The sequence below is a fragment of the Pongo pygmaeus genome, chromosome 7 (assembly GCF_028885625.2).
Source record: "Pongo pygmaeus isolate AG05252 chromosome 7, NHGRI_mPonPyg2-v2.0_pri, whole genome shotgun sequence".
NCBI lineage: Eukaryota > Metazoa > Chordata > Mammalia > Primates > Hominidae > Pongo > Pongo pygmaeus.
This window is the reverse complement of record NC_072380.2, coordinates 19,357,260-19,381,642: the sequence shown is the minus strand read 5'-3', so window position 1 is coordinate 19,381,642 and position 24,383 is coordinate 19,357,260. Positions and strand designations below refer to the sequence as shown.

Below are 24,383 nucleotides of genomic sequence, written 5' to 3'. Positions count from 1 at the left end.
CAGAGTAAATGCCACCAGGTAAAAATATTCTTTCCTCTTTATTTAATAAACTGTCCTCTTCTACAGGCTGCAGGCTATGGACATTACAGTGTAATGAAGATGACAAAGATGTGTTACAGCGCAGTAGTATAAATTTTTGTAGGCACAAATGCCAGGTTTGAATTACAAGCATACAATTGACTATCATTAAGATAGAAATAGTTGGTGGGCTATTTTTATTTTTGAGTTGTGTAGTTCATGATAAACCGGTCACTGTCAATGAGAGCCATGGCTACACCCATGAGCCCATAACTGAGAGAATCCTGTGATCTTTCTAGGGCAGGCTATGGAATGGTTCCTGCTGTTCTGTTAACTTTGTTGGAACCCCTGTCCTGGGAACTGCTGTCCTGGGTCATGCCATCTGTTGGCATGAGGCCACCATCCTCTCCTCCCTGCACTGTCAGGAGATGTAACTCTGTACTCTTCCTGGCCAGGGATCCTCCCCTTCGCTATGTGGGTCTCAGTGTGACAACAGGCAGCATCAGGATTGGTTTCTGTTCCACATCTAGGGGGTGGCTGTGTTTTTGGCAGGAAATTAAATTCATTAGAGAACAGAAGAAACTTTTTCGCAGCTCCATTTTTGGAAGTGGTGAATTAGTCATTAACTAAAACACTGATGGTTCTGGAAGTGATCCCCTCCAAGCTAAACTCAATGCTCTTGGAGACATGGCCTGGAATTGAAAGATGGGTGGCTGTTTGGAACAGAACAAAGAATACTTGAGGAACAGGAAGAGGAGTGAGGATACCTGGAGGCTATCTTGGCTCTAACAGAACAAACAAGGGGACCATGGCTCAGTCACTCCTCTCTCCAGCCCCAATGTCCTTATCTACACAATGAAAAACTTGCAAGGAAAGGAATCTAAAAGTCCAAAATTCTACCCTTCATGAATCATGAGAATCAGACAACAAATCAGCCTGAGAATCTGAGTTAAGTGTGATTAAAAGCATATCCTATACGTTTCTAAATTCCAGCAAATATTTACATTTGTAATAAAGAACAAATGAGAAATGAAAAAGAGCAATATATGAGAAAGATTTTAATAGTGCCAACACTCTGGTTTTTCCAGCTCCTGACAGGGTTTATCCACTCATCAATCTATGTCTTTTCTTCTCTCACAAATTAGGCACCTAATGGTTTGAGGTTTAAGTGAGAAATGACTCAAGACTAAAAATTCTGGTTCGTCAGTTGGGCTAGAGGCATTTTCCTATAATCGCTTAACTTTTTATTTTCATTCTTAAAGATTAATTTGAAATCCACAGGCAGGCCAGTTACATGTAGCATTGATGTGTCACAGTGATGGCAGTTTGCTGGAGCCTCAAAGGAACAAGGCTCTATCTAGCCTGGGCAATGTAGTGAGACCCCATCCCTACAAAAATTTTTCTTCATAACCAGGTGAGGTGGATCGTGCCTGTAGTCCCAGCTACTTGGGAAACTTGACGAGGGAGGATCACATGAGCCCAGTAGTTTAAGGCTGCAGTGAGCTATGATTGCACCACTGCACTCCAGCATGAGTGACAGAGCAAGACTGTCTCAGAAAACACACACACACACACACACACAAATCAAGGGTCTGGAAGGATATAAATGCCCTCCTGTGTTTCTCGTGATGCAGCATCTAGATGGATTTCGAAACTGCTTTGCCGTCTACCGAAGGTCAAATGAGGTCTGACCCACTGCCCATCGGCCAGTGGTGATTAGTGAGAGCTGATGCAGAGGAGGCTTTAGAGATTAGACACGGTGATGGGATTTCAACACCTGTGCAGCCTTCCCAAATCCTTCCTACATTCCCAGCTTGTTGTCCAGCACTCTCAAAATAAGTGTTACAAATGCATGGGCACCCATGTGAAGCTAAAATATTTGAATTTTTTCAATGACAAGTTTCTAAGATCAAATTCAACAGTAAAAATAAAAAATACATGTCGGGGCGCGGAAAGATGGCGGCAGTGGCGGCGGCGGCGGCGGCTGCAGAGCAGCAAAGTTCCAATGGTCCTGTAAAAGTCCATGCGTGAGAAGGCTGTTGAGAGAAGGAATGTCAATAAAGAGCACAACAGTAACTTTAAAGCTGGATACATTCCGATCGATGGAGATCGTCTCCACAAAACAGGGTTGAGAGGAAGAAAGGGCAATTTAGCCATCTGTGTGATTATCCTCTTGTTTATCCTGGCTGTCACCAATTTAATAATAACACTTGTTATTTGGGCCGTGATTCGCATTGGACCAAATGGCTGTGATAGTATGGAGTTTCATGAAAGTGGCCTGCTTCAATTTAAGGAAGTATCTGACATGGGAGTGATCCATCCTCTTTATAAAAGCACAGTAGGAGGAAGGCGAAATGAAAATTTGGTCATCACTGGCAACAACCAGCCTATTGTTTTTCAGCAAGGGACGACAAAGCTCAGTGTAGAAAACAACAAAACTTCTATTACAAGTGACATCGGCATGCAGTTTTTTGACCCGTGGACTCAAAATATCTTATTCAGCACAGACTATGAAACTCATGAGTTTCATTTGCCAAGTGGAGTGAAAAGTTTAAATGTTCAAAAAGCATCTGCTGAAAGGATTACCAGCAATGCTACCAGTGATTTAAATATAAAAGTGATGGGCATGCTATTGTGCATGGAAATGAAGGAGTAGGGAGTATTCATTATGGGCAAAACCATTGAATTTCACATGGGTGGTAACATGGAGTTAAAGGCGGAAAACAGTATCATCCTAAATGGATCTGTGATGGTCAGCACCACCCGCCTACCCAGTTCCTCCAGTGGAGACCAGCTGGGTAGTGGTGACTGGGTACGCTACAAGCTCTTCATGTGTGCTGATGGGACGCTCTTCAAGGTGCAAGTAACCAGCCAGAACATGGGCTGCCAAATCTCAGACAACCCCTGTGGAAACACTCATTAAAAGAACCCCAGAGGTCACCAACATGTTTATATCTTGACTTTTTTATGCATGCAAATCATTGTTTTTACAGAGTTTGTGATAACTCATAATTATTTTAATGGCAGAGCACTGCTGTATCTGTTTTATGGTCTCATAGTTAAAATCTTCTCAGAGAGCCTAAATTCTAATACAGTTTATTAATTTACACTAATCTTCATATTTACTGTTCCCTAAAATAATTATGAGAAGCAAATAAAATCAAAATTCAAGTTTAAAAACAAAAATACATGTCAAGCCCTAGTATGTTCTAAGCACAGTGGTTGGTAGGGGAATATGTGAAAAAGCAAGATAGAGAAACTTCTGCCCTCAAGTTTTTAGTCCAGTGGGTAAGGGACTAAAAATCGATTGATCAAGCAAAGATTTTAATAGGTTTCTCTCCCAGGCTTCTATTGCAGAAGACCAGGATTATTAGGGCAAAGACATCACTTAGACTTTAAGCGTCCTGCCCATCACCTTCTCTCCCCAAAGTGGTTACCTGAAATCCCACACATGACAGGATGGATTTAAACACTCAAAACACGAATGAAGTATCCTCTTCTCTTATCTCCCTGGGAGTCTGCTCCCTCTTCTGTCTTTGCCTGGCTCTAATTTTGTCCTCTGACTACTGTATACTTTGAAATTAAGAAAATGGACAGAATGGGCTGGGTGTGGTGGCTCATACCTGTAATCTCAGCACTTTGGGAGGCCGAGGCGGGCAGATCACGAGGTCAGGAGATTGAGATCATTCTGGCTAACACGGTGAAACCCCGTCTCTACTAAAAATACAAAAAAAAAAAAAAAATTAGCTGGGCATGGTGGCGGGCACCTGTAATCCCAGCTACTCGGGAGGCTGAGGCAGGAAAATGGCATGAACCCGGGAGGCAGAGCTTGCAGTGAGCCGAGATTGCGCCACTGCACTCCAGCCCGGGCGACAAAGCCAGACTCCATCTCAAAAAAAAAAAAAAAAAAAAAAAAAAGAAAGAAAGAAAATGGACATAATGATCACAGCTTATTACTTCCATCCACAGTTTATTACCTCCATCTGCCTTGAGCTCTGTGTGTTTCTAGATCCCATGGCATAGATAGACAACACAATGTTGGCTTCCATGCAGGTGTAAGTGACATGTAACTTGTGTGCAGCATATATCCAAGTGGACTTTCTCATTCCTCACCCCTTTTTTTCTCTCCAGCTGCTTCGTACAACTGGATATGGGATTGAGGAAAAGAGTTCAGAGACCACTGCTCTATGTGAATTGGTGTATCCTTTAAGAAACTATTCAAGGCCAGGTGCGGCGGCTCACACCTGTAATCCCAGCACTTTGGGAGGCCAAGGAGTGCGGATTACCTGAGGTCAGGAATTTGAGACCAGCCTGGACAATATGACGAAACCCTGTCTCTACCAAAAGTATAAAAATTAGCCGGGCATGGTGGTGCACACCTGTAGTTCCAGCTACTCGGGAGGCTGAGGCAGGAGAATTGCTTGAGCCCAGGAGGCAGAGGTGGCAGTGAGCTGAGATATCACCACTGCACTCCAGCCTGGGCAACAGATCGAGTCTCCTCTCGGCACAGGCGGTGGGTGGGGGTTGGGGGGAGAAGAAACAATTCAAGTAGCCTTCCATGAAACAAGAAAAGCTTACACTAATTGAACATTTACTGTGTGCTGGACACTGAGTATCTTACGTGTTTTAATTCATTTAATCATCAAATAAACCTTTTGTTATCTCTGTGTTACAGACGAGGAAAAGGAGGCAGAGAAGTTACTTGCCGAAGATTAAGAGTGGAAGCACTTGGATATCAGTCCAGGTTGTTAGATTCGCATGTTTGTGTCCTTAACCTTTACGCATTCTGCCTTCCTGGAATGAAAAATGGATTAGGAGTCTTCTTTGTCACATTTCACGTTCCTCTTGAATTTGTGTCAGCCAAGTTGCAAACCTAAAGTATGCTCGGCATCCACAGAATCATCCACAGAATCTAATCTATCTGCAACGCTGGCCTCCCTGCCATGAAGCAACAGCATATCTCTGAGTCACTGTTGGCGTGAGCATCTGGCTAGCACTTATTGTTTTCAAGTCAGCATGCCTGTCTGAAAGTGAAGCTGTCTAACCAGCTTTTCAACTGACATCGCATGGGGAAATAATTTTTCAAGGCGACTCTTTACTTTTATAACTTCCTTGGATAGTGGCGTTGTTTGAGTGGTTATGAAACACTACTTGAAAAATATTCTTTGATTTAAATACTTAGAGACGTAGTGAATGAAGCATACCAATTTTTAGTCATTGCAAAGTGTTTTGCCTCCGTCAAGTATACTTCATAATTTGGATTGTTGAACAGTCAATCAGTATAATGTTTTTGAAAGGGAAACCATCCTCTGAAAATCATAAGCGTATTTATTAATAGTAATCATTTCCTGCTTCTCGACCTTCACGGATGTAAATCTATGCTGTCTTAGGTCGTTTGATTGTTTCGCATGTGTAAATCTTGGCTGTACATCTAGATTTTAAATTCCTTAAGGACATATCAAGACAGCTAGGCACACAATAAATGTAAAACCTAATAAATATTGTTGCCAGACCAAATAGAAAATATACAGATACTAAATTATCATTAGGTACTAAAAATTAATTTTTTTTTTTTTTGAGACAGGGTCTCACTCTGTCACCCAGGCTTGAGTGCAGTGACATGATCTCGGTTCACTGCAAACTCTGCCTCCTGGGCTCAAGATATTCTCCTGCCTCGGCCTCCAGAGTAGCTGGGACTACAGGCATGTACCACCATGTCTGGCTAATTTTTGTATTTTTAGTAGAGACAGGGTTTCACCATGTTGGCCAGGCTGCTCTCGAACTCCTGACCTCAGGTGATCCACCTGCCTCGGCCTTTCAAGGTGCTGGGATTACAGGTATGAGCCACCGCACCCGGCCTAAAAATTACGTTTTAAATGATGAACAACATTTCAGAATTTATTTTGGAAAAAACTATTTAATCCCCAAGCGAGTGCAGCCTCCTTTTTATTTCTGTTGTAGTTAAAATTAAATGACACATCTTCATGAGTATAATGGAATAGTTATTTTTAAAGGGTATTAAAAAAAGAATAACACGAGTTTCTGAAGGACATTCAATTCCATAAACAAATATACTAGTCTTTCCCACAGTAGAATTTAAAATAAAATACTCAGTCTTTATATTTGTATTTTTTAGATTATTTTTACAAAGAAGGCCATTTCTATCCCTATCCATGTTGCACCCTCGCTTCCCAGCCTCGTCGGACCTAGAAGCCTTTGAGAGTGGCCTTTACAGGAGGGCTGTCTATACCCAGTCCAGGTCCTGTCCACAGCCGTACAAAGGGGCAGACCTGCAAATAAAATCTAAATCTTTGAGCCAGAAGCATCAGTGATCACCTTCTATTGTTACTGAATCCAGATCAAGGGTTTTAATTTTGGGGATTTTGGTGTGATGTCTGGCAATATTAATGCAGATGATGAACAGTATTATGTTTTAGTATTAGTTGGTTTTTTGTTGTTGTTGTTGTTGTTGTTCGTTTTCAGAGAAAGAGTCTTGCTCTGTTTCCCAGGCTGGAGTGCAATGGTGCTATCATGGCTCACTGCAACCTCTGCCTCTAGGGCTCAAGCGATCCTCCCACCTCAGCCTCCCAAGTAGTGGGACCACAGGCATCTGCCACCATGCCCGGCTAATTTTTGTATTTTTTTTGTGGTGTTGTTGTTGTTATTGTTGTTGAGACAGAGTATGGCTGTGTTGCCCAGGCTGGTCTTGAACTCCTGGGCTCAAGCAATCCACCCACCTCGGCCTCTGAAAGAGCTGTGATTCAGGCATGAGCCACTGTGCCCAGCCAGTATCATGTTCCTAAACAGCGCTTTTCACATAACTGGACTTCAACTTGGAAGCTAGCAAACACATGACCTTGATGAATGACCCATGATACATGGCTGTGGAAAGACAAGGGCAAAAAGGCCAAAAAGGCAATGAATGTTTTATACAATGACTCTCTCAAAACAGGTGAAGAGAGGCATGAGATGAAACACATAACGCTATTAGGGAATCCAGGCTGGGTGGTGAAAAGCACATTCTCACCAGTGTGCAAGCAGGGTGGTGAGGATACAGGCATGGAAAGAGACAGAGAAGAGGTGCATGACAAGCTAGCAGGAGAGAAAGGACAGATACTCCCAAGGAAACCTAAAGAAAGCTACTCTGGGCAAGTCATCTCCAGGCCTCAGTTTTCTTAGCTTCAAAATGAGAAGAGCGGATTATTTCTCAGTTTTACAGAAACTCATAGAAACTAGCTCTAGCTGGCCATTGCAAAAGCAAGAATGTACTGGAAAGATGCTGGAACATGTAGAATCCAAAGAAGGGTGGAAAACCAGGCCACAGAAGAAACAGAGACCAGGAAGCTCCAGAAAGCTGAATTTGTGGATTTTCTTTCAAGCATCTTGCTGTGCACAAGATTCAGCTACAATCCCCTTCCCTGCCTCCAATCCCCTTCCCCCCTCCAATCCCCTTCCCTCCCTCCCTTCCCCTTCTCTCCCTCCAATCCCCTTCCCTCCCTCCAATCCCCTTCCTTCCCTCTGTGTCTCTCAACTTGGAATTTTTAATTTCTAGAACGGGCAGTCTGCTCAACCCAGGGTGGGTCAGCTGTTCACACCTGGATTCATCACTATGACCAGGCAGATTGGATCTTCAAGTACAGCCATAGCTGTTGGCTCACCCGTGTTTTGGGTAGGAATGAAGCTAGGTTACAATTTCCAGAGAAAGGCAAGGTAGATGAGATCTGGGTGCCCATACCAATATGTTTTTAGTTCTACTTAAAGTTTAAGTAAAAATAATGTAGTTATGAAAGTATTTACAAGTAGGTAAAATAAATGCCTTAATGTATGACTAAAGATGAATAAGGTTGATCAGGAAGGGGTTCTTGGAAACAAGAAGGTTTATGAATGGAAACTTAAAGGTTTGATGAGTCACTGTCTATTCCAGGTAGAGGGAAGAAAATACACAGAAACTCAGAGAGTCATTTTTTGGGGAGAGCTACCACTTTGCTGGAGTAGCCCAAAACATTAAAGTCAGAGAATAAAGAGCTTTAAAGTTAATTAGATTAGAGGTAAGATAATTTGGCAAGGGCTTGTAGGTGGGAGGCCACCCAGGGCAGCAGCATGTTATAATGGAAAACGCATTTTAATAGCGTCCAGGAAGCCTGGATTCTGCCAGGAATTAGCAGTTTCTGTTTGGGTAATCAAGTTCCCTTGGCTTCAGTGTAGTCACCTGTAAAAGAAATCTATAATTCCACCATGGGCAATTGCATTTTATTTGTTTATTTAAAAAGTGTTCATTGACCAACTACTACGTGCCAGGCAGAACTCTAAGTGCTAAAAATTCAGCAATGAAACAAAACAAACTGCTTTCCCTTGTGCAGCTTTATTGATACCTAATCAGTAAAGTAGGAATCAGAACAATGATTAATTCAGATACATGACGATCATAAGTCTCGCCTTATTTTCTTTTTCCTGCATTTCCTGTGTATACTTCCTTTCCAGAGCCTCCTCTTGGGGCTACATGATTCTTTAGATAGCTCTCTTCCTCTGCTCTATCAGATGGTAGTTTCATCATCAGAAAATATTTGCCAAACTCTTAAATTGGAGTTCTTGAAGCGTCCCCCCAAAATAGTGCCACTCTTTTTTCCGCCTCAAGTTCTGAACGAATTAAAAAATAAGACAAGAGGAAAACATTTTGTTTCCAAGATGGCGGATTGGAGACATTGTTAGCCTGCCTCTCCCCTTGGAAAGACAAAACAGTGTGTAGAGATTTATGCTGTGAACTTTTTTCCAAGAAGCAACACAAGAACGTAACAAAACAACGGAAAGAAACTATAGACCCTTTGAAAGAAGCAGAAGGCGGTAGCGTACACCATGAATGAGCCAGGCAGAAAACTGTGAGTCCCTACAGTGTGAGGTGGAAGACGCTGCCTCCGTGCTATTCACTCCTACTGTGGGGCCTGGCAATCCAGGCCATGGGGTGAGGCCTTAACCCTGCCCAGTGCTGATTTTGTAAGCGGTAGGGAGTGTATGAGATGGAGCAGCATTGGGATGTGCTTTTTGTGCATTCCCAGACTCCAGCAGGGACAGAAGGAAGCCATTCCTGATCCTACCTCATAGGGGACCTTGCAGAAATCAGCCAGCTAACTCGGTGGTGGTCACAGGTTGACAGAAGCTCCCAACTGAGATTTGTGATATAATTTTGAGTGGTGATGAACCCCCTTTTCCAGAACTGAGGCACAAGCAGTATGTGTGCTTTAGCCACAGGTGCAGGAGCTGATTGTGCTGTTTCACAGGCAGACCAGGAGAAGTGTAGTTGGAAAACCTCAGTTTCTGTCTGGATAGGGAAGGTTTATAGCCCGGGGCGGTTTTGGGTTCAGAGTGCAGGCTAACTCGAACCCAGCTAGCTGCTGCTGGTGGAACACTGCGTGTCAGACCTGCCTTGCCAAGCGCATGGGAGCAGGATAGGGCTAACTGCTACCTGCTACTCCCCACTCCTTGTGCAGATTCTTCTGTGCAGCAGAGGCAGCTTTGGTCCTCCTGGATTATTACCCCAGTGGCCAGGGAACTGCCCTCCAATCTCCACTGGGGCCGCTGCTTGCACCTGTACTTGGGAAACTAGGGTACAGCCTTGCCTGACCCAGCGCCACCTGATTTTGTCCCTCCACCCACCCTGGTAGCTTAATATAAAGGACAGGCACTTTTGAGAGCTCCATGGTGCCACCCATTGTCTGAGACACCAGAATACCTCCCCTGGATAACAGAAGGCAAGCACAAATCCCACCAGTACCACTGCAACTGGCATTCTTTTGCAAGCATCCACCACCTCCTAGCTGGAGGCCAACCAACACATGCCATTACAACATTTGCAGGCATAGTAACACAGTGCCTAGGAACGAGTAGACTTTTGCACCGCCTTAGCTATTACCCAAGCCTGCATCACCCTGCCTAACCAGGAAGTCTTCACTCTGTCTACATGACCAGTACGTTACTACTACAGCTGGCATTTGAGAAGGCCAACACACTAAGGTGATTTATAAGGAAGGAAATCTCACAGAGTCTACATCATTCCCATTCCAACACCATCAGAGCTGTTGCTGGTACCTGCTGCTGGGAAGCAAGAAGAGAGGTCACATCACTGGATCTTTTGTGGACATCCCCTAGCACCAGCCTGAAGTGTGGCAGCCCCACTGCAGAGCTAGACCCAGAGAAGCAGCAGGATTCACAGTAGTCTGGCTCTCAGGGATTCCTACTTCTAAGGGAAGGGAGAATGCACCACATTAAGGGAGCACGCTGTGGGATAACAGAAAGCAGACTGTAGGCCTTGAGTCCTGGAAGTTTCTGCTTACGAAATGTTTCAGCAGAGGCACAAGTGGAATGCTAGGCTCAGTGGGGAAAGTCTGCAGCTCTACCCCAACATTCAGGCAGCCCCAAGGCTCATGAAGCATCTTGGAAAAGGAGACTTCTTCTTCCTCTCACCCACCACTGCAGACACAGCGGAGGCTTCACCCATGGGAGCTCAGCATGGGTGCACCTGTAGACAGCCTTTCTGTAACACTTCAGGGCGACTACATCCCCATAAGAGGAGTGCCATCCATGTTTAATCTTGCATGAGGGATAGAGTCACAAGACCCATCTACGTGGAACATCAGCATTCCTGCAGATAAAAAGAGGTGCCTGTTTGATTTGAATGGCTAGGACACTGGGTAAGAAGTGTGACTGACAGATGGAACACCTTCCTGCTGGCCTAGTAGGGGAACTAAAGTGTCTCCCATCCTTTCCCCAAAAAGGTCTCAACACATGTCACTGAGAGCTTCCCCAGCTGCCTCTGTGAAGGCTGGGGACTCTGCCCACCATTGGGTGTTATGTTTACCCACCTGCTTTAGCCACAACTACTTTTTACCCATGGAAACATCCTATTGGCCTGAAGCCTAAACTGTTCAACCCAGTGAAGAAATAAATGGGGAAAAATAAATAAATAAGTGCACACCACTGGGGAATGAGATAAGCTTCATGAGACCTCTGCCATTTCAGCCTCACACACAGTGAAGGCTCATACACAGTGAGACAGTGAAGCCACTCACACACAGAGTACATTGTTACTACAACTAGCACCTGAGAATGGGATCACACAGAGACTCTCTATGGCCAAGGAACTCATACAGAATCTTCACTACTGAAAGCACCCAGAGCCAAATTAGGTTACAATAAACTATAAATATTAAAGCCACATCCTTAAGGAGGAAAAAAAACCCTGAAATTTTTTTTAAAGCACAGTCAAATGAAAAATAAATTTCAAAATGATTAGAAGAAACAGTCTACCCAAATGAGAAGAAACTAGAAAAATAATTCTGGCAATATGAAAAAATAGGGTTCTATAACACTCACCAAAAGATCAGCAATGAATCCAAACCAAGATGAAACCTTTGAAATACTAGATAAAAAATTCAAAAGGTTGATTATTAAGTTATTCAAGGAGATGGAAAATAAAGGTGAAAACCAACATAAAGAAATTAAAAGAATTCAGGATATGAATGAAAAATGTTCTAAAGAGATAGGTATTTTAAAGAAAAACCAATCAGAACTTCTGGAAATGAAAAATACAATTGGAGAATTACAAAATGCAGTTGAGTTTTAACAATAGACTAGACCAAGTAGAAGAAATAATTTTAAAGCTTGAAGACAAGGCTTTTGAATAAACCCAATCAGACAAAAGAAAGAAGAATTTAAAGAAGGAAACAAAGTCTTCAAGAAATACAGGATTATGTGAAATGGCCAAACCTAAGAATGATTGGTGTTCCGGAAGGAGAAGAAAAAGCAAAAAGTTTGGAAAATGTATTTGAAGGAATAATTGAGGAAACCTTCCCTTGCCTTGCTAGAGATTTAGACATCTAAATACAAGAAGCTCAAAGAACTACTGAGAGACTTATGAAGAAGGACATCACCAAGGCATATAGTCATCAGATTATCTAATGTTGACATGAAGGAAAAAATTCTGAGAGCAGTGAGACAAAAAAGCATCAGGTAACCTATAAAACAAAATCTATCAGACAAACAGCAGACTTCTCAGCAGGAATTTTATAAGCTATAAAGGATTGGGCTCCTATCTTTAGTCTCCTTAAACAGAATAACTCTCAGCCAAGAATTTTGTATCCAGCAAAACTAAGTTTCATAAATGAAGGAGAAATAAAGTCTTTCTCAGATGAGCAAATAGTGAGAGAATTTGTCACTATCAAACTAGTCTTACAAAAAAAAAAGTGCTAAAAAGAGTTCTAAATCTTGAAAAAAAAAGGTTCACGTGCACTAGAGTATAAACTCTTGAAAGCCTAAAATTTACAGGGCCTATAAAACAATAACAAATGAAGAAAACAAAGTAACTAGATAAAAATCAACATGACTTTGAGAACAGTACCTCACATCTCAATATTAACAGTGTTAAATGTAAGTAGTCTAAACGCTCCACTTACAAGATACAGATTGGTAGAATGGATTTTAAAAATCACAAACTTAATATGTGCTCTCTTCAAGAGACACACCTAACACATAATTCTTACAGATTCAAGGTAAATGAGTAAAAAAAATATTCTGTGCAAATGGAAATAAAAGTGAGCAGGAGTTGCTATTCTTACATCAAATAAAACAGACTTTAAAACAACAATGGTGAAAAAAAGACAAAAATGGACACTACATACTGATAAAAGGATCAATTACACAAGAAGATATAATGACAAAAGGATCAATTAAACAACGCAATAACAGTGGGGGACTTCAACACTCTACTGATGGCACTAGACAGATCATCAAAGGGGAAAGTCAACATGGAGACACCGTACTTAACCTGCACTCTGGGACAAATAGACCAAACAGATATTTACAGAACATTCTACCCAAGAACTGCAGAATATACATTATTCTCATCAGCACATGGAACATTCTCTAAGGTAGGCCAGATGATAGGCCACAAAACAAGGGTCAGTAAATTTTAAAAAATCAAAATTATATTAAGTACCTTCTCAGTCCACAGCAGACTAAAACTAGAAATCAGTTCTAAAGGAAACCCTCAAAACTATACAAACATATGGAAATTAAACAATATGCTCCTAGATGACTTTGGGGTATGAAATCAAGATGGAAATTTTAAAATCCTCCAAAATCAATGGTAACAGTGACACAAGTTATCAAAACCCCATAACATGTAGTTATAAATGCCTACATTGAAAAGTCTGAAGGATCACAAATTAACAACCTAATGTCATACCTCAAGGAACTAGAGAAACAAAAACAATCCAAACCCAAAAGTAGCAGAAGGAAGGAAATAGCAAAGATCACAGCAGAACTAAATGAAATTGAGACAAAAAAACACAAAAGATCAATGAAATGAAACATTGGTTTTTTGAAAAAATAAACAAAATTGATAGATTATTAACTAGACTAACCAAGTAGAAAGAAGATGTAAATAAGCTCAATTAGAAACAAAAATGGAAACATTACAACTAAAACCATAGAAATGCAAAAGATCCTTTGAGACAAATATGAACTCCTTTAGGCACACAAACTAGAAAATCTAGAAGAAATGAATACATTTCTGGAAACATACAATCCTCACAGCTTGAATCAAGGAAAAATAAAATCCTGAGTAGGTCAATAACAAGCAGTGAGACTGAATCAGTAATAAAAAATTTGCCAACAACAAAAAAAGCCCAGGACCAGATGGATTAACAGCCAAATTCTACCAAACATACAAAGAAGAATTGGCACCAATCCTACTGAAATGAATCCAAAAGACTGAGAAAGAGAGAAGCCTCCCTAATTCATTCTATGAAGCCAGTATCATCCTGATACCAAAGCTAGGAAAGAACATAACAAAAACGGAAAACTACAGACCAATATCCCTGATGACCATGGACACAAAAATCCTCAACAAAATACTAGCACACTGAATCCAACAGCACATCAAAGAGATAATTCACCATGATCAAGTAGATTTCATCTTAGGAATGCAGGGATGGTTCAATATACACTATACAATAAATATGGTCCACCACATAAACAGAATTAAAAACAAAACCCATCTGATTATCTCAATAGACACAGAAAAAGCATTCAATAAAATCCAGCATCACTTTATGATAAAAACCCTCAAAACACTAGGCATAGAAGGAGCATGACTCAAAATAATAAAAGCCATATTTGACAAACCCACAGCCAACATCATACCGAATGAAGAAGAGTTGAAAGCCTTCCTCTTAAGAACTGGAACGAGACAAGGATGCCCACTTTAACCACTTCTATTCAACATAGTACTGAAAGTCCTAGCCAGAGCAGTCAGGCAAAAGAAACAAACGGCATCCAAATTGGAAAACAGGAAGTCAAATTGTTTCTGTTAGGTGATGATATGATCATATACCTAGAAAACCCTAAAGACTCCTCCAAATGACTCCTAAATTTGATAAATGAATTCAATAAAGTCTCAGGCTACAAAATCAATATATGCAAATCAGTAGCATTGCTATACACCAACAATGACGAAGCAGATAATCAAATTGAGAATTCAATCTCTTTCATATTAGATACAAACAAACAAAAAAAAATCTAGGAATATACTTAACTAAGGAGATGAAAGTTCTCGACAAGAAAAACTGCAAAATACTGCTGAGATAAATCATGGATGACACAAGCAAATGGAAATACATCCCATGCTTATGGATTGGAAGAATCAACACTGTGAAAATGACCATACTGCCCAAAGCAATCTACAGATTCAATGCAATTCCTATCATAATAACAACATCATTTTTCACAAAACTAGAAAAACAATACTAAAATTCATATGGAACCAAAAAAGAGCCTGAATAGATAGATAGCCAAAGCAATCCTAAGTAAAAAGAACAAATCTGGAAGCATCACATTACCCAACTTTAAATTATACTACAAGGCTATAGTAACCAAAACAGCATGGTACTGATATAAAAGTAGCTACATAGACCAATGGAACAGAATAGGGAACCCAGAAATAAAGCCAAATACTTAAAACCAGCTGATCTTTGACACAGCACACAAAAATATAGATTGAGGAAAGTACACTCTATTCAACAAATGATTCTGGGAAAACTGGATAGCCATATGTAGAAGAATGAAACCTGATGCCTATCTCTCATCATATACAAAATCAACTCAAGATGGATAAAGACTTAAGTCTAAGACCTGAAACTATAAAAATTCTAGAAGAAAACCTAGGAAAAACTCTTCTAGACATTGGCCTACGCAAATAACTTAGGACTAAGACCCCAAAATCAAATGCAACAACAATCAAAATAAATAAATGGGGCTTAATTAAGCTAAAAACCTTCTGCACAGCAAAACAAATAGTCATCAGAGTAAATAGACAACCCACAAACTGGGAGAAAATATTTGCAAACTATGCATCTGACAAAGGACTAATATCCAGAATCTACAGTGAACTCAATCAAATCAGCAAGAAAAAAACAAATAATCCCATTAAAACTGGGAAATGACATAAATAGACATTTCTAGAAGATATACAAATGGCTAACAAACATATAAAAAATGCTCAACATCACTAATCTACAGAGAAATGCAAATTAAAACCACAATGGGATAGCACCTTACCCCAGCCAGAATGGCCATTACTAAAAAGTCAAAAAATAATAGATGTTGGTGTGGAGGTGGTGAAAGTGAATACTTACACACTACTGGTGGGAATGTAAATTAGTACAACCTCAGTGGAAAACAGCATGGAGATTTCTCAAAGAAGTAAAAGTGGATCTACCATTCTATCCAGCTATCTCACTACTTGGATATCTACCCAAAGAAAAAGAAGTCAATCATTACATTAAAAAAGACACCCATACATGTATGTTTATCACAGCACAATTCACAATTGCAAAGATATGGAACCAACCTAAGTGCACATTAACTGACGAGTGGATAAAGAAAATATATATATACACTATGGAATACTATTCAGACATAAAAAAGAATGAAATAATGTCTTTTGCAGCAACTTGGATGGAGTTAATCATTATCTTAAGTAGAATAACTCAGGAATGGAAAACCAAATACCATATGTTATCACATACAAGTGGGAGCTAAGCTATGGGTATGCAAAGGCATACAGAATGGTATAATGGACTTTGGAGACTCAGAAGTGTGGAGGGTGGAGAGGTGAGGGATATAAAACTACATATTGGGTACAATGTACACTACTCTTGTGACACTAACACATCAGAATTCCCCACTATATAATTCATCCATGTAACCAAAAACTACTTGTACCCTTAAAGCTACTAAAGTAAAATTTTAAAAAATTAGACAAGAAGAAGGCAGATGGAACACCTAGATGACGATTTTATTACTGATAAATGCTGGGGCACAGTTTGTATCTGCTGACCAGAAGGCATTTGGGCACTGAGCCCCCGGATCAGACACACCTACACCTCAGGTCAATTCAGGCTCTCCACCTGGCAGCCTTCCCTATACTGCTTCCTAATGGAGAAGCAGAGCTGATTGCAGGTTTCCTTGGAGGAGCAGAGCTGATCGCAGGTTTCCTACAGACAGCTGGTTCCTAGGAGGAGGAGAAAGCCCATCCTGTGCATGTCCAATTCCCCTTCCTAATTCACTATCACCAAGTCACTACCCACCAGGAACTTACATGCTACTGTGATATTGTTAGCTTGCTGCTGAATTCTTTGCTATTGGGATGAAGGGGGAAAGTTTTGTTCCACTTCTCCTACAGAAACAGGGACCCCATTAGATAGTTTCCTGTGTAACACTGTTCTCTTGTTTAACTAACTCTGTCATAAGTATTGTCACGCAGCCCATGCTGGCAAGTTGCTTAATCTCTCTAGATAATATTGTTGTAATTCCTGGGGGCTACAGTGAGTTTTCCATCCATATCTTGGAAATTAGGAAGACTGCTCCCATAAATGATGAGACACAGATATGTCGTTTGAAGGAAAAATAACTACCAGGTCAACAGTACTTGACTGATGACATGGCCAGACCTGCATCATCTAGTATGGTGGCCACGTGTAGCTATTTAAACTAAAATTGAGTAAATTTAAACAAAGTTAAAAATTCAGTTCCCCAATCTCACCGGTCACATTTTAAGTGTCCACCGAGAATGTGGCTAGTGGGACAACATAGATTGAGGACATTTCCATCATCACAGAAAGCTCTGTTGGATGGCACTGCTCAAGAAAAGCACTAGTTAATTCATAAATGAGTTGGTGAATTGATTAATCTTTGAAGTACAGACAATGGAAAGTCTTCAAGTCAATCCCTGGCAGTGACATTGTATCAGTCTGGGTGCTGGTAGAAAACAGATAGCACACTTCAAGATTAATTGAAGAGAGTTTCATAAGGAGGTTAACAAAGGTGTGGATAGGGCTAAGAGAACCAACGAGATGGTGGAACCTCCAGGGCTTTTGCGCAGTTGGGAGCTATCCCCTCCTCCGCCGCTGCCCCAGGCTTGGAAGGAGAAATGACATCACTGGACCTGGCTAGATAGAGCTTGGCTGTACATGAAAATAGCCACCGCCAAATTGATGAGCCTGCAGTGGGAAGTTTGGGGAAATATACCGATTCCTTCTCTTCCTGTTCATCAACTGTCGTGCTGGTGACTCCCACTGGTGTCTGACCAGAAGCCAAAAGAAATAAACCCAGGAGGCAAGCTGTAAAGGCTGGGGTCTTGTGGCACAGAGCAGAACAGAGAACGATGGAGAATGAAAACAGGAGCAAAGGAGATGAATCAGCTCTCTCTCCAAGCTCTGCCCAAAGCAGAGGGAGCTTTGACTTGGGCTGAGCTTTGGGTGGGAAAGTCCTAACGTAGAGATGAATGCTGGAGGCTTGCGGTGGTGCTGTTGTTGGGTTGGCTTCCCACGTGGGTCTGACTTCATAGAAAGGAATATACTCAGCATGTGGTGTTCACGCCTGTTCATTGGGCAGTTTTCTCTCCCACTGTTAAGGAATACGTTGGCAATTTGAAAAAGTGTTTCTGATCCAGCGAGGCCAAAGTCCACACACCTTGGTCCAGAGTAAATTTGCCAAAGTGAGGAACACTGACCTGTGAAACCTTTTGGGAAACATCCAACAGACCTTGCCCTGATGAGGACTCTAAAACATTGCTGTGGGCCCAAGGGCACACATTGTAATTCCTCCAAAGAACATCTGCCTCATGGAATTGCCGAGAGTGTTCAAATACACGTCTTACATAAAGCACTTCGCACAGTGCAAGAGAAGCAAGAGGCAATTAGTTCATTCATTTGAGAAATATTCAGGAATGCCCACCACGTGTTGGTCACTGTTCCAGGCTGTGGAGATGTAGCAGTAACAAAGCAGACAAAATGGCTGGGCACGGTGGCTCATGCCTGTAATCCCAGCACTTTGGGAGGACGAGGCGGGCAGATCACGATGTCAGGAGATCGAGACCATCCTGGCTAACGCGGTGAAAACCCGTCTCTACTAAAAGTACAAAAAATTAGCCGGGCGTGGTGGCGGGTGCCTGTAGTCCCAGCTACTCGGGAGGCTGAGGCAGGAGAATGGTGTGAACCCGGGAGGCAGAGCTTGCAGTGAGCCGAGGTCGCGCCACTGCACTCCAGCCTGGGTGGCAGAGCAAGACTCCGTCTCAAAATAAAATAAAAAAAAACAAATCAGACAAAATTTCCTGCCTTCATGAAGCTTATATTTAAGACAGGGACCAGGATAAAAAGCAATATGGCCAAGTAAATCATGCATTAAGTTAGACAGTAGTAAGTGCTGACGAAAATAAAGCAGAGAGTGGGTCTTGGAAGGGGAGTTGCAAGTGTAGATAGGGTGTTCAGGGAAGGCTTTTCTCAGTGTGAAATGTGCATAAAAGCCTACAGGAAGTGAGGGAGAAGCCATATAGACATCTGGGGAAGAGCTTTCAGACAAAGGGGAGAGCCTGAACAGCGGCCCTTGGATGTGAGCCCACCTGAAATGCTCCAGGAACAGGGAGGTGGCCAGAGTGACTGGAGCATAGGAGGAGAAGGCAGAACTGGAGGAGATTAAGGCAGAGCTGAGGGTGGGGGCTGGGTGGCAGATCAGGTAGGGCTTGCGATCAATATATTTTAATGACTTTCCTACTCTCCAGCCTGAAATTATTCACATTGCCTCCTCATGCCATTATTGAACTCTTTTTCATACGTAAATGTTCGGTTTGATCTCTGTGAGGTGCTCCTTCTCAGCAACCTGGAAGCAGGACTCATGTCATCTGTATATATCTCTTTAACTTGCCTTATTTAGCGTAATGCCTCACATCAAGTTGATTCCCAATGGATGCTGATTGATGCAGAGATTCCCACTTGGTCTTCAATTTGCTGCAAAAAAATTCAGTGATGTCCCTGTCCCAGCATCGTGCGAGCTGTTAAAAAAGAAAGCACAGCTTTTTAATTTGACAGCAGAGTGAAATAACCTTAGCTCATCTGCATAGTAATAAAAACCCAGGCCATACCCTTCAGGAATAATAGCTCAGTTCATCATTCAAGCAATGAAAAACAGAATAATTTCAGTGTCTCTTTAAACTTTCACATAAACTTTTGACCAGGACCTAAGCCATATTCAGCAGCCTCTAACAATAGAGGCTGAATGTGCCAGCCAAGGGCCAAGACTGATAAGCTTAGTAGCTGCCAGGGCAGCCGCAAAGCCCAGCATGCAGAAGACCCTGCGTCGGTTGCAGCCATACATCACCTGTCTTTTTTCAAAGGAATGACACCCTGAGTACTGTGCTGGGCTAAGATACTTGATCGAAATTTCTCAGATAAATAAAAATGAACAAGATGTGTTTGCACTTGAATCCAAATGAGGTTCCCCAGTACCTCAACCAGAAAGCAGAAATATGAAGCCAAACCAAAACTCAATTGATTTCATAGTGGTGCTATTATGTCTTATGTGTTCTGTGGTCCACAAGGCAGCCTGTCTTCCTTGGGATGTCTTTTTTATTTTGGTATCTCTCCCAGACCTACAATTCCCTGTTCCTTCTCTTTCCTTATAATTTTTTCCCCCTTCATCTCTTTTTTTTTTTTGAGATGGAGTTTCACTTTTGTCACCCAGGCTGGAGTGCAGTGGTGTGATCTCTGCTCACTGCAACCTCCGCCTCCCGGGTTCAAGTGATTCTCCTGCCTCAGCCTCCCAAGTAGCTGGGATTACATGCACCCACCACCATGCTCAGATAATTTTTGTATTTTTAGTAGAGATGGGGTTTTTCCATGTTGGCCAGGCTGATCTGGAACTCCTGACCTCAGGTGATCCACCCGCCTCATCCTGCCAAAGTGCTGGGATTACAGGCATGAGCCACCATGCCCGGCCTCCTTCATCTCTTAATTTACCTTCATATCTCATGGCCCCATTTCCCCCCATACCTCCCCGAATAGATGCTTGGCTCTTGTGCGAGAGGCACCATGTCTGAGAATTCTAACGGCTCGCCCCTCATCCCATATGCCTTCAATAGTGCTGCATGTAGAGTTGATTCTTGTGTTGTTTTAATCTGACTGTTTTATTTATGTAGGTAATCATCTTGTTCCAATATAAATTTGAGATGGCTTACAGAAATACACATAGTTCAGTAGGAGATTAAACCAATGTCCTAAAGGAGAAATTATAGTGAAAGGGTGATACGGTTTGGCTGTTTCCCCACCCAAATCTCATCTTGAATTGTAGCTCTTATAATTTCCACCTGTCATGGGAATATCCCAGTGGGAGGTAACTGAATCATGGAGGAGGGTTTTTCCTGTGCTGTTATGGTGATAGTGAGTAAGTCTCATGAGTGCTGATGGTTTTATAAAGGAGAGTTCCCCTGCACATGCCCTCTCTTGCCTGCCGCCATATAAGATGTGACTTTGCTCCTCCTTTGCCTTCAGCCTCAATTGTGAGACCTCTCCAGACATGTGGAACTGTGAGTCAAGTAAACCTCTTTCCTTTTTAAATTACCCAGTCTTAAGTGAGTATATCTTTATTAGCAGTATGAGAACAGATTAAAACAGGGGGATTAAAAACAATGACCTTTATCTCATTTATGGTTCTTTTTTGGGTTCTTCTTATACTGTTTCCTCTTGTGATATAACAAAGTCACGCATTACATGGGCCAGGTCTGTTTATAGACACTGCCCTCCACTGAGCCCGCTCCAGGGCCAGTGCAGCCCTGCAGCTTGACTAACTGCCGGTAAGCTGTGTACCCTGGCCTGCTCTATGCATGGGCTGCTTTGAGATAAAATACTTATTGTGTAATTGTTTTGGTTTGTAAGATTAATATTTTTCTTCTTAGGGACTGTGTCCACAATTAAGGAAAAAGGCTACCAGGTGAGTAGTGATATTTGGCAGGCCAAATATGGGATGTGGTTAGTTGCATCATAAAGAATAAAGTACACTTGACTAACTCAATTTTGGTCTACATTTTACCTTTCTCTTATTATAACAGGAAAATTACAGAATATTCAGAAAGGAAAGAAGTTACCTACTATCCAAATCAAAAAGGCAACTTTTAAAAACATTTGCTTCTAAGCTCTTTGCCAGTTATAATAATAGAGACTTACGTTGTACTTTGTTCCTTATTTCCTGTGCAGTAATTTTGATATCTGCATAATATCCCTTTTATGTTTTTCCATAACCATTCTCCATTAGTAAGCATTTAAATTCCTTCCAATTTTTCATTATTATAAATACTGTAGTGAGCATCTATGAACATATGGTTTTTCTTTACATTTTGGATTATTTCTTTAGGACAGATTCCCAGAGGTAAATTATGGCCAATGGGCTTTGATATTTTTTGATTCTTTACACATATTTCCAACTTGCTTTCCAAGTGTTGTGCTGATTTATGAAGCCACCCCTGACGTAGCAGATAGTCTGCTTCATAGAGCATTTTCCAGCTCTGGGATTGTGTTAAATCTGTAAATTAACTTGGAAGGAAAAAAGTATGTTACTCTCTTCAGTCTTGCAATTAAATATATCTATTGTTCTATTTGTTACTGCTGCAGTTATTATTTTGATATATATGTATATGAATTACAGGTATTATACATACATACATATATGTGTTAGATGCAGGCAAAAAGAGGATTCCTTAGGCCACAGCACCCTTTCTTTTTTCTTTGCATTTTATGTTCTTCCTTGCCTGCTTTTCTGTCTTCTCCCAGCCCAGCACACTCTCCAGGCCTCATCTGCCTGCACACCCACATAATATCTTAAAAATTCACAAGGGTAACAATAAAACACAAAAACTGAGTGGCAGAGATAGCAAGTGCACCGAGGCTTGAATAAAACTCTGTGCTGGAGACCAAGTCACTGGATTCACATGGGTGTCGATGAGATCAGACCCACCCTGGAAGTAGATTAATGGGGCTGCTGACCCCCGTCCACTGGCTGATGGTGAGAATTTTGAAGCGTCCTTAATGAGGCTCTCATATAGAACCTGAAGAGTCTCAGTCCTTTGACTTTGTGTGTACGTGTGCGTGCATGCCTGTTTGCGTGCATGCATGCATGTGTGAGTGTGAGCCGATGAGAGGGGTGTTCCCAGCAAAATTCCTTGGCACCATTCTCTAGTTTTAGGGGCGAGTGCAGTGTGTATTGTTCGCTGTTTGCACAGCGGCACTTCACTGCTCCAGGGCCAAATGATGACAGAGGTAAAGTTTGGGATGCTTTGACACCGCTCCCACATCCCTGTGTTGTGTCCTGGCTCTCCTCTCTTGCTCCCAGCCAATGGTAAGAGGCTAAATGCCCGGGTCTGAACTGGTCCCAAGATCTGAACTGTAGAATCTCAGAGCTGGAAGACATCTCGAAAGTCACCTGGCTCAACTCTGTCTTTTTCCATACATGAGGAAAGTGAGGCCAAGACAAATAAAGTGGTTCAAGTCAGTTTAGTTTGTGGTAAAACTAGCACTAGAACCAAGGTGTCCCGGGCAAAAGGACTTGGGGCAAAAGGTTAACAGACAGGGCCACTGGCCCTTGATTTACCTTGTGGGAAGTGCATGGCTTTGAGTAAGTCAGTCACGCAAGCTTCCTCATTTACATACTTTTTAAACCACATCTGCCTATCCAAAGGGCCACTACAAGGATCGAATTGAATAATGGATGTGAAAGAGGGCTTTCGAGACTGTGTTCTGCTCATGTTGGATGTTTAATATTCACAGTCAGTAATGGATTAAGGGTGGGACAGTGGATACCACCAGCTTCCTATGCAAACAATAAGAGGCTGTATTATCTGTTGAAAATGTAAAAACAATTATAAAACCGACTAAAAATTAGGTTGCTTTTGTTATTGTTGTGTTTGGCAGTTTTAAATCATGTCAGTGATAAAATACTCTTTCCTGAAAAATTATGGTGGAGGTCACTATTGCAAACAATTGTCGTGGTTACTATTGAATTTTAATGATATGTGTGAAAGCTTCAACTTAGCACATTTTAGTTTTTTAACCTCTAATAAGCCTTGTATTCCACATGAAACTTAATTCTGAGATCTCCCAGCTAGAGATGCCAGATTTAACAATAAGGATAAGAGATGCCCAGTTAAATTCAAATTCCAGGTAAACTGCAAATGATTTTTAGTATAAATATGCCTCATGTTTATTTGGGACGTACTTATACCAAAAGAAACATTGTTGTTTGCTTGAAATTTAAATTTAACAGGTGTCTTGTATTTCATCCGGCAAGTCTACTAATTATACATGGGAACACAAATACGTGCTTTCAGAGAACAAGTTTATCACAGTTGTGAGTGATTTGAACTCACTTGAGGCGCAGTTTGTGTCTACAACCTTGGAAGTAATACACTTATTTGAATTTAAACATTAGATTTAAAATAAAGCTAACACAGGAATTGTAAGGACAAAGAAACAGAATGTGTCCTTCAATTTTGTCATTCTTCAAGTGGCCACCTGGAGCTTTTATATGGTTTTTTAAAAATTTAAGAGTGAAACAGAATATGAACTGCAAGGTATCACATTTTTGCTTGGTAAGAGCATGTTTTAGTTCACATGACACAGGACATATTTTACTGAATGTTATGGGTTGAATTGTGGTTCCCCAAAAAGATATATTGAAGGCCTAATCCCCAATACCTTACAATGTGACTTCATTTGGAAAGAGGATAATTGCAAATGTAATTACCTACATTAAGATGAGCTGACACTGGAGGAGAGTGGGTCCTTAATCCAACATGGCTGGTGTCCTTAAAGGAAGAGGAGAGAGACCCACGGGTAGATGAATGCCAGGTGAAGACACAGGCACACAGAGACAAGGCCATGTGACAGCAGAGACAGAGATTGGAGCGAGGCAGCTGCAAGCCATTGAGCACCAAGGATTGGTGACCCCTACAGGAAGCTAGGGAGAGGAAGGAAGGATTCTCTCCTCCA

General features: G+C 41.5%; 1 protein-coding gene across 1 annotated transcript; it reads left to right on the top strand.

Annotated features, from left to right (window-relative positions):
• Positions 1-1,974: 1,974 nt before the first annotated feature.
• LOC129042450 (beta-sarcoglycan) lies at positions 1,975-3,101 on the top strand. The gene is given in 2 exon segments (XM_054498516.2): positions 1,975-2,033; positions 2,035-3,101. Coding segments are annotated over 2 exon segments (966 nt in total). The 3' UTR covers positions 2,942-3,101.
• The last annotated feature ends 21,282 nt before the right edge of the window (positions 3,102-24,383 follow it).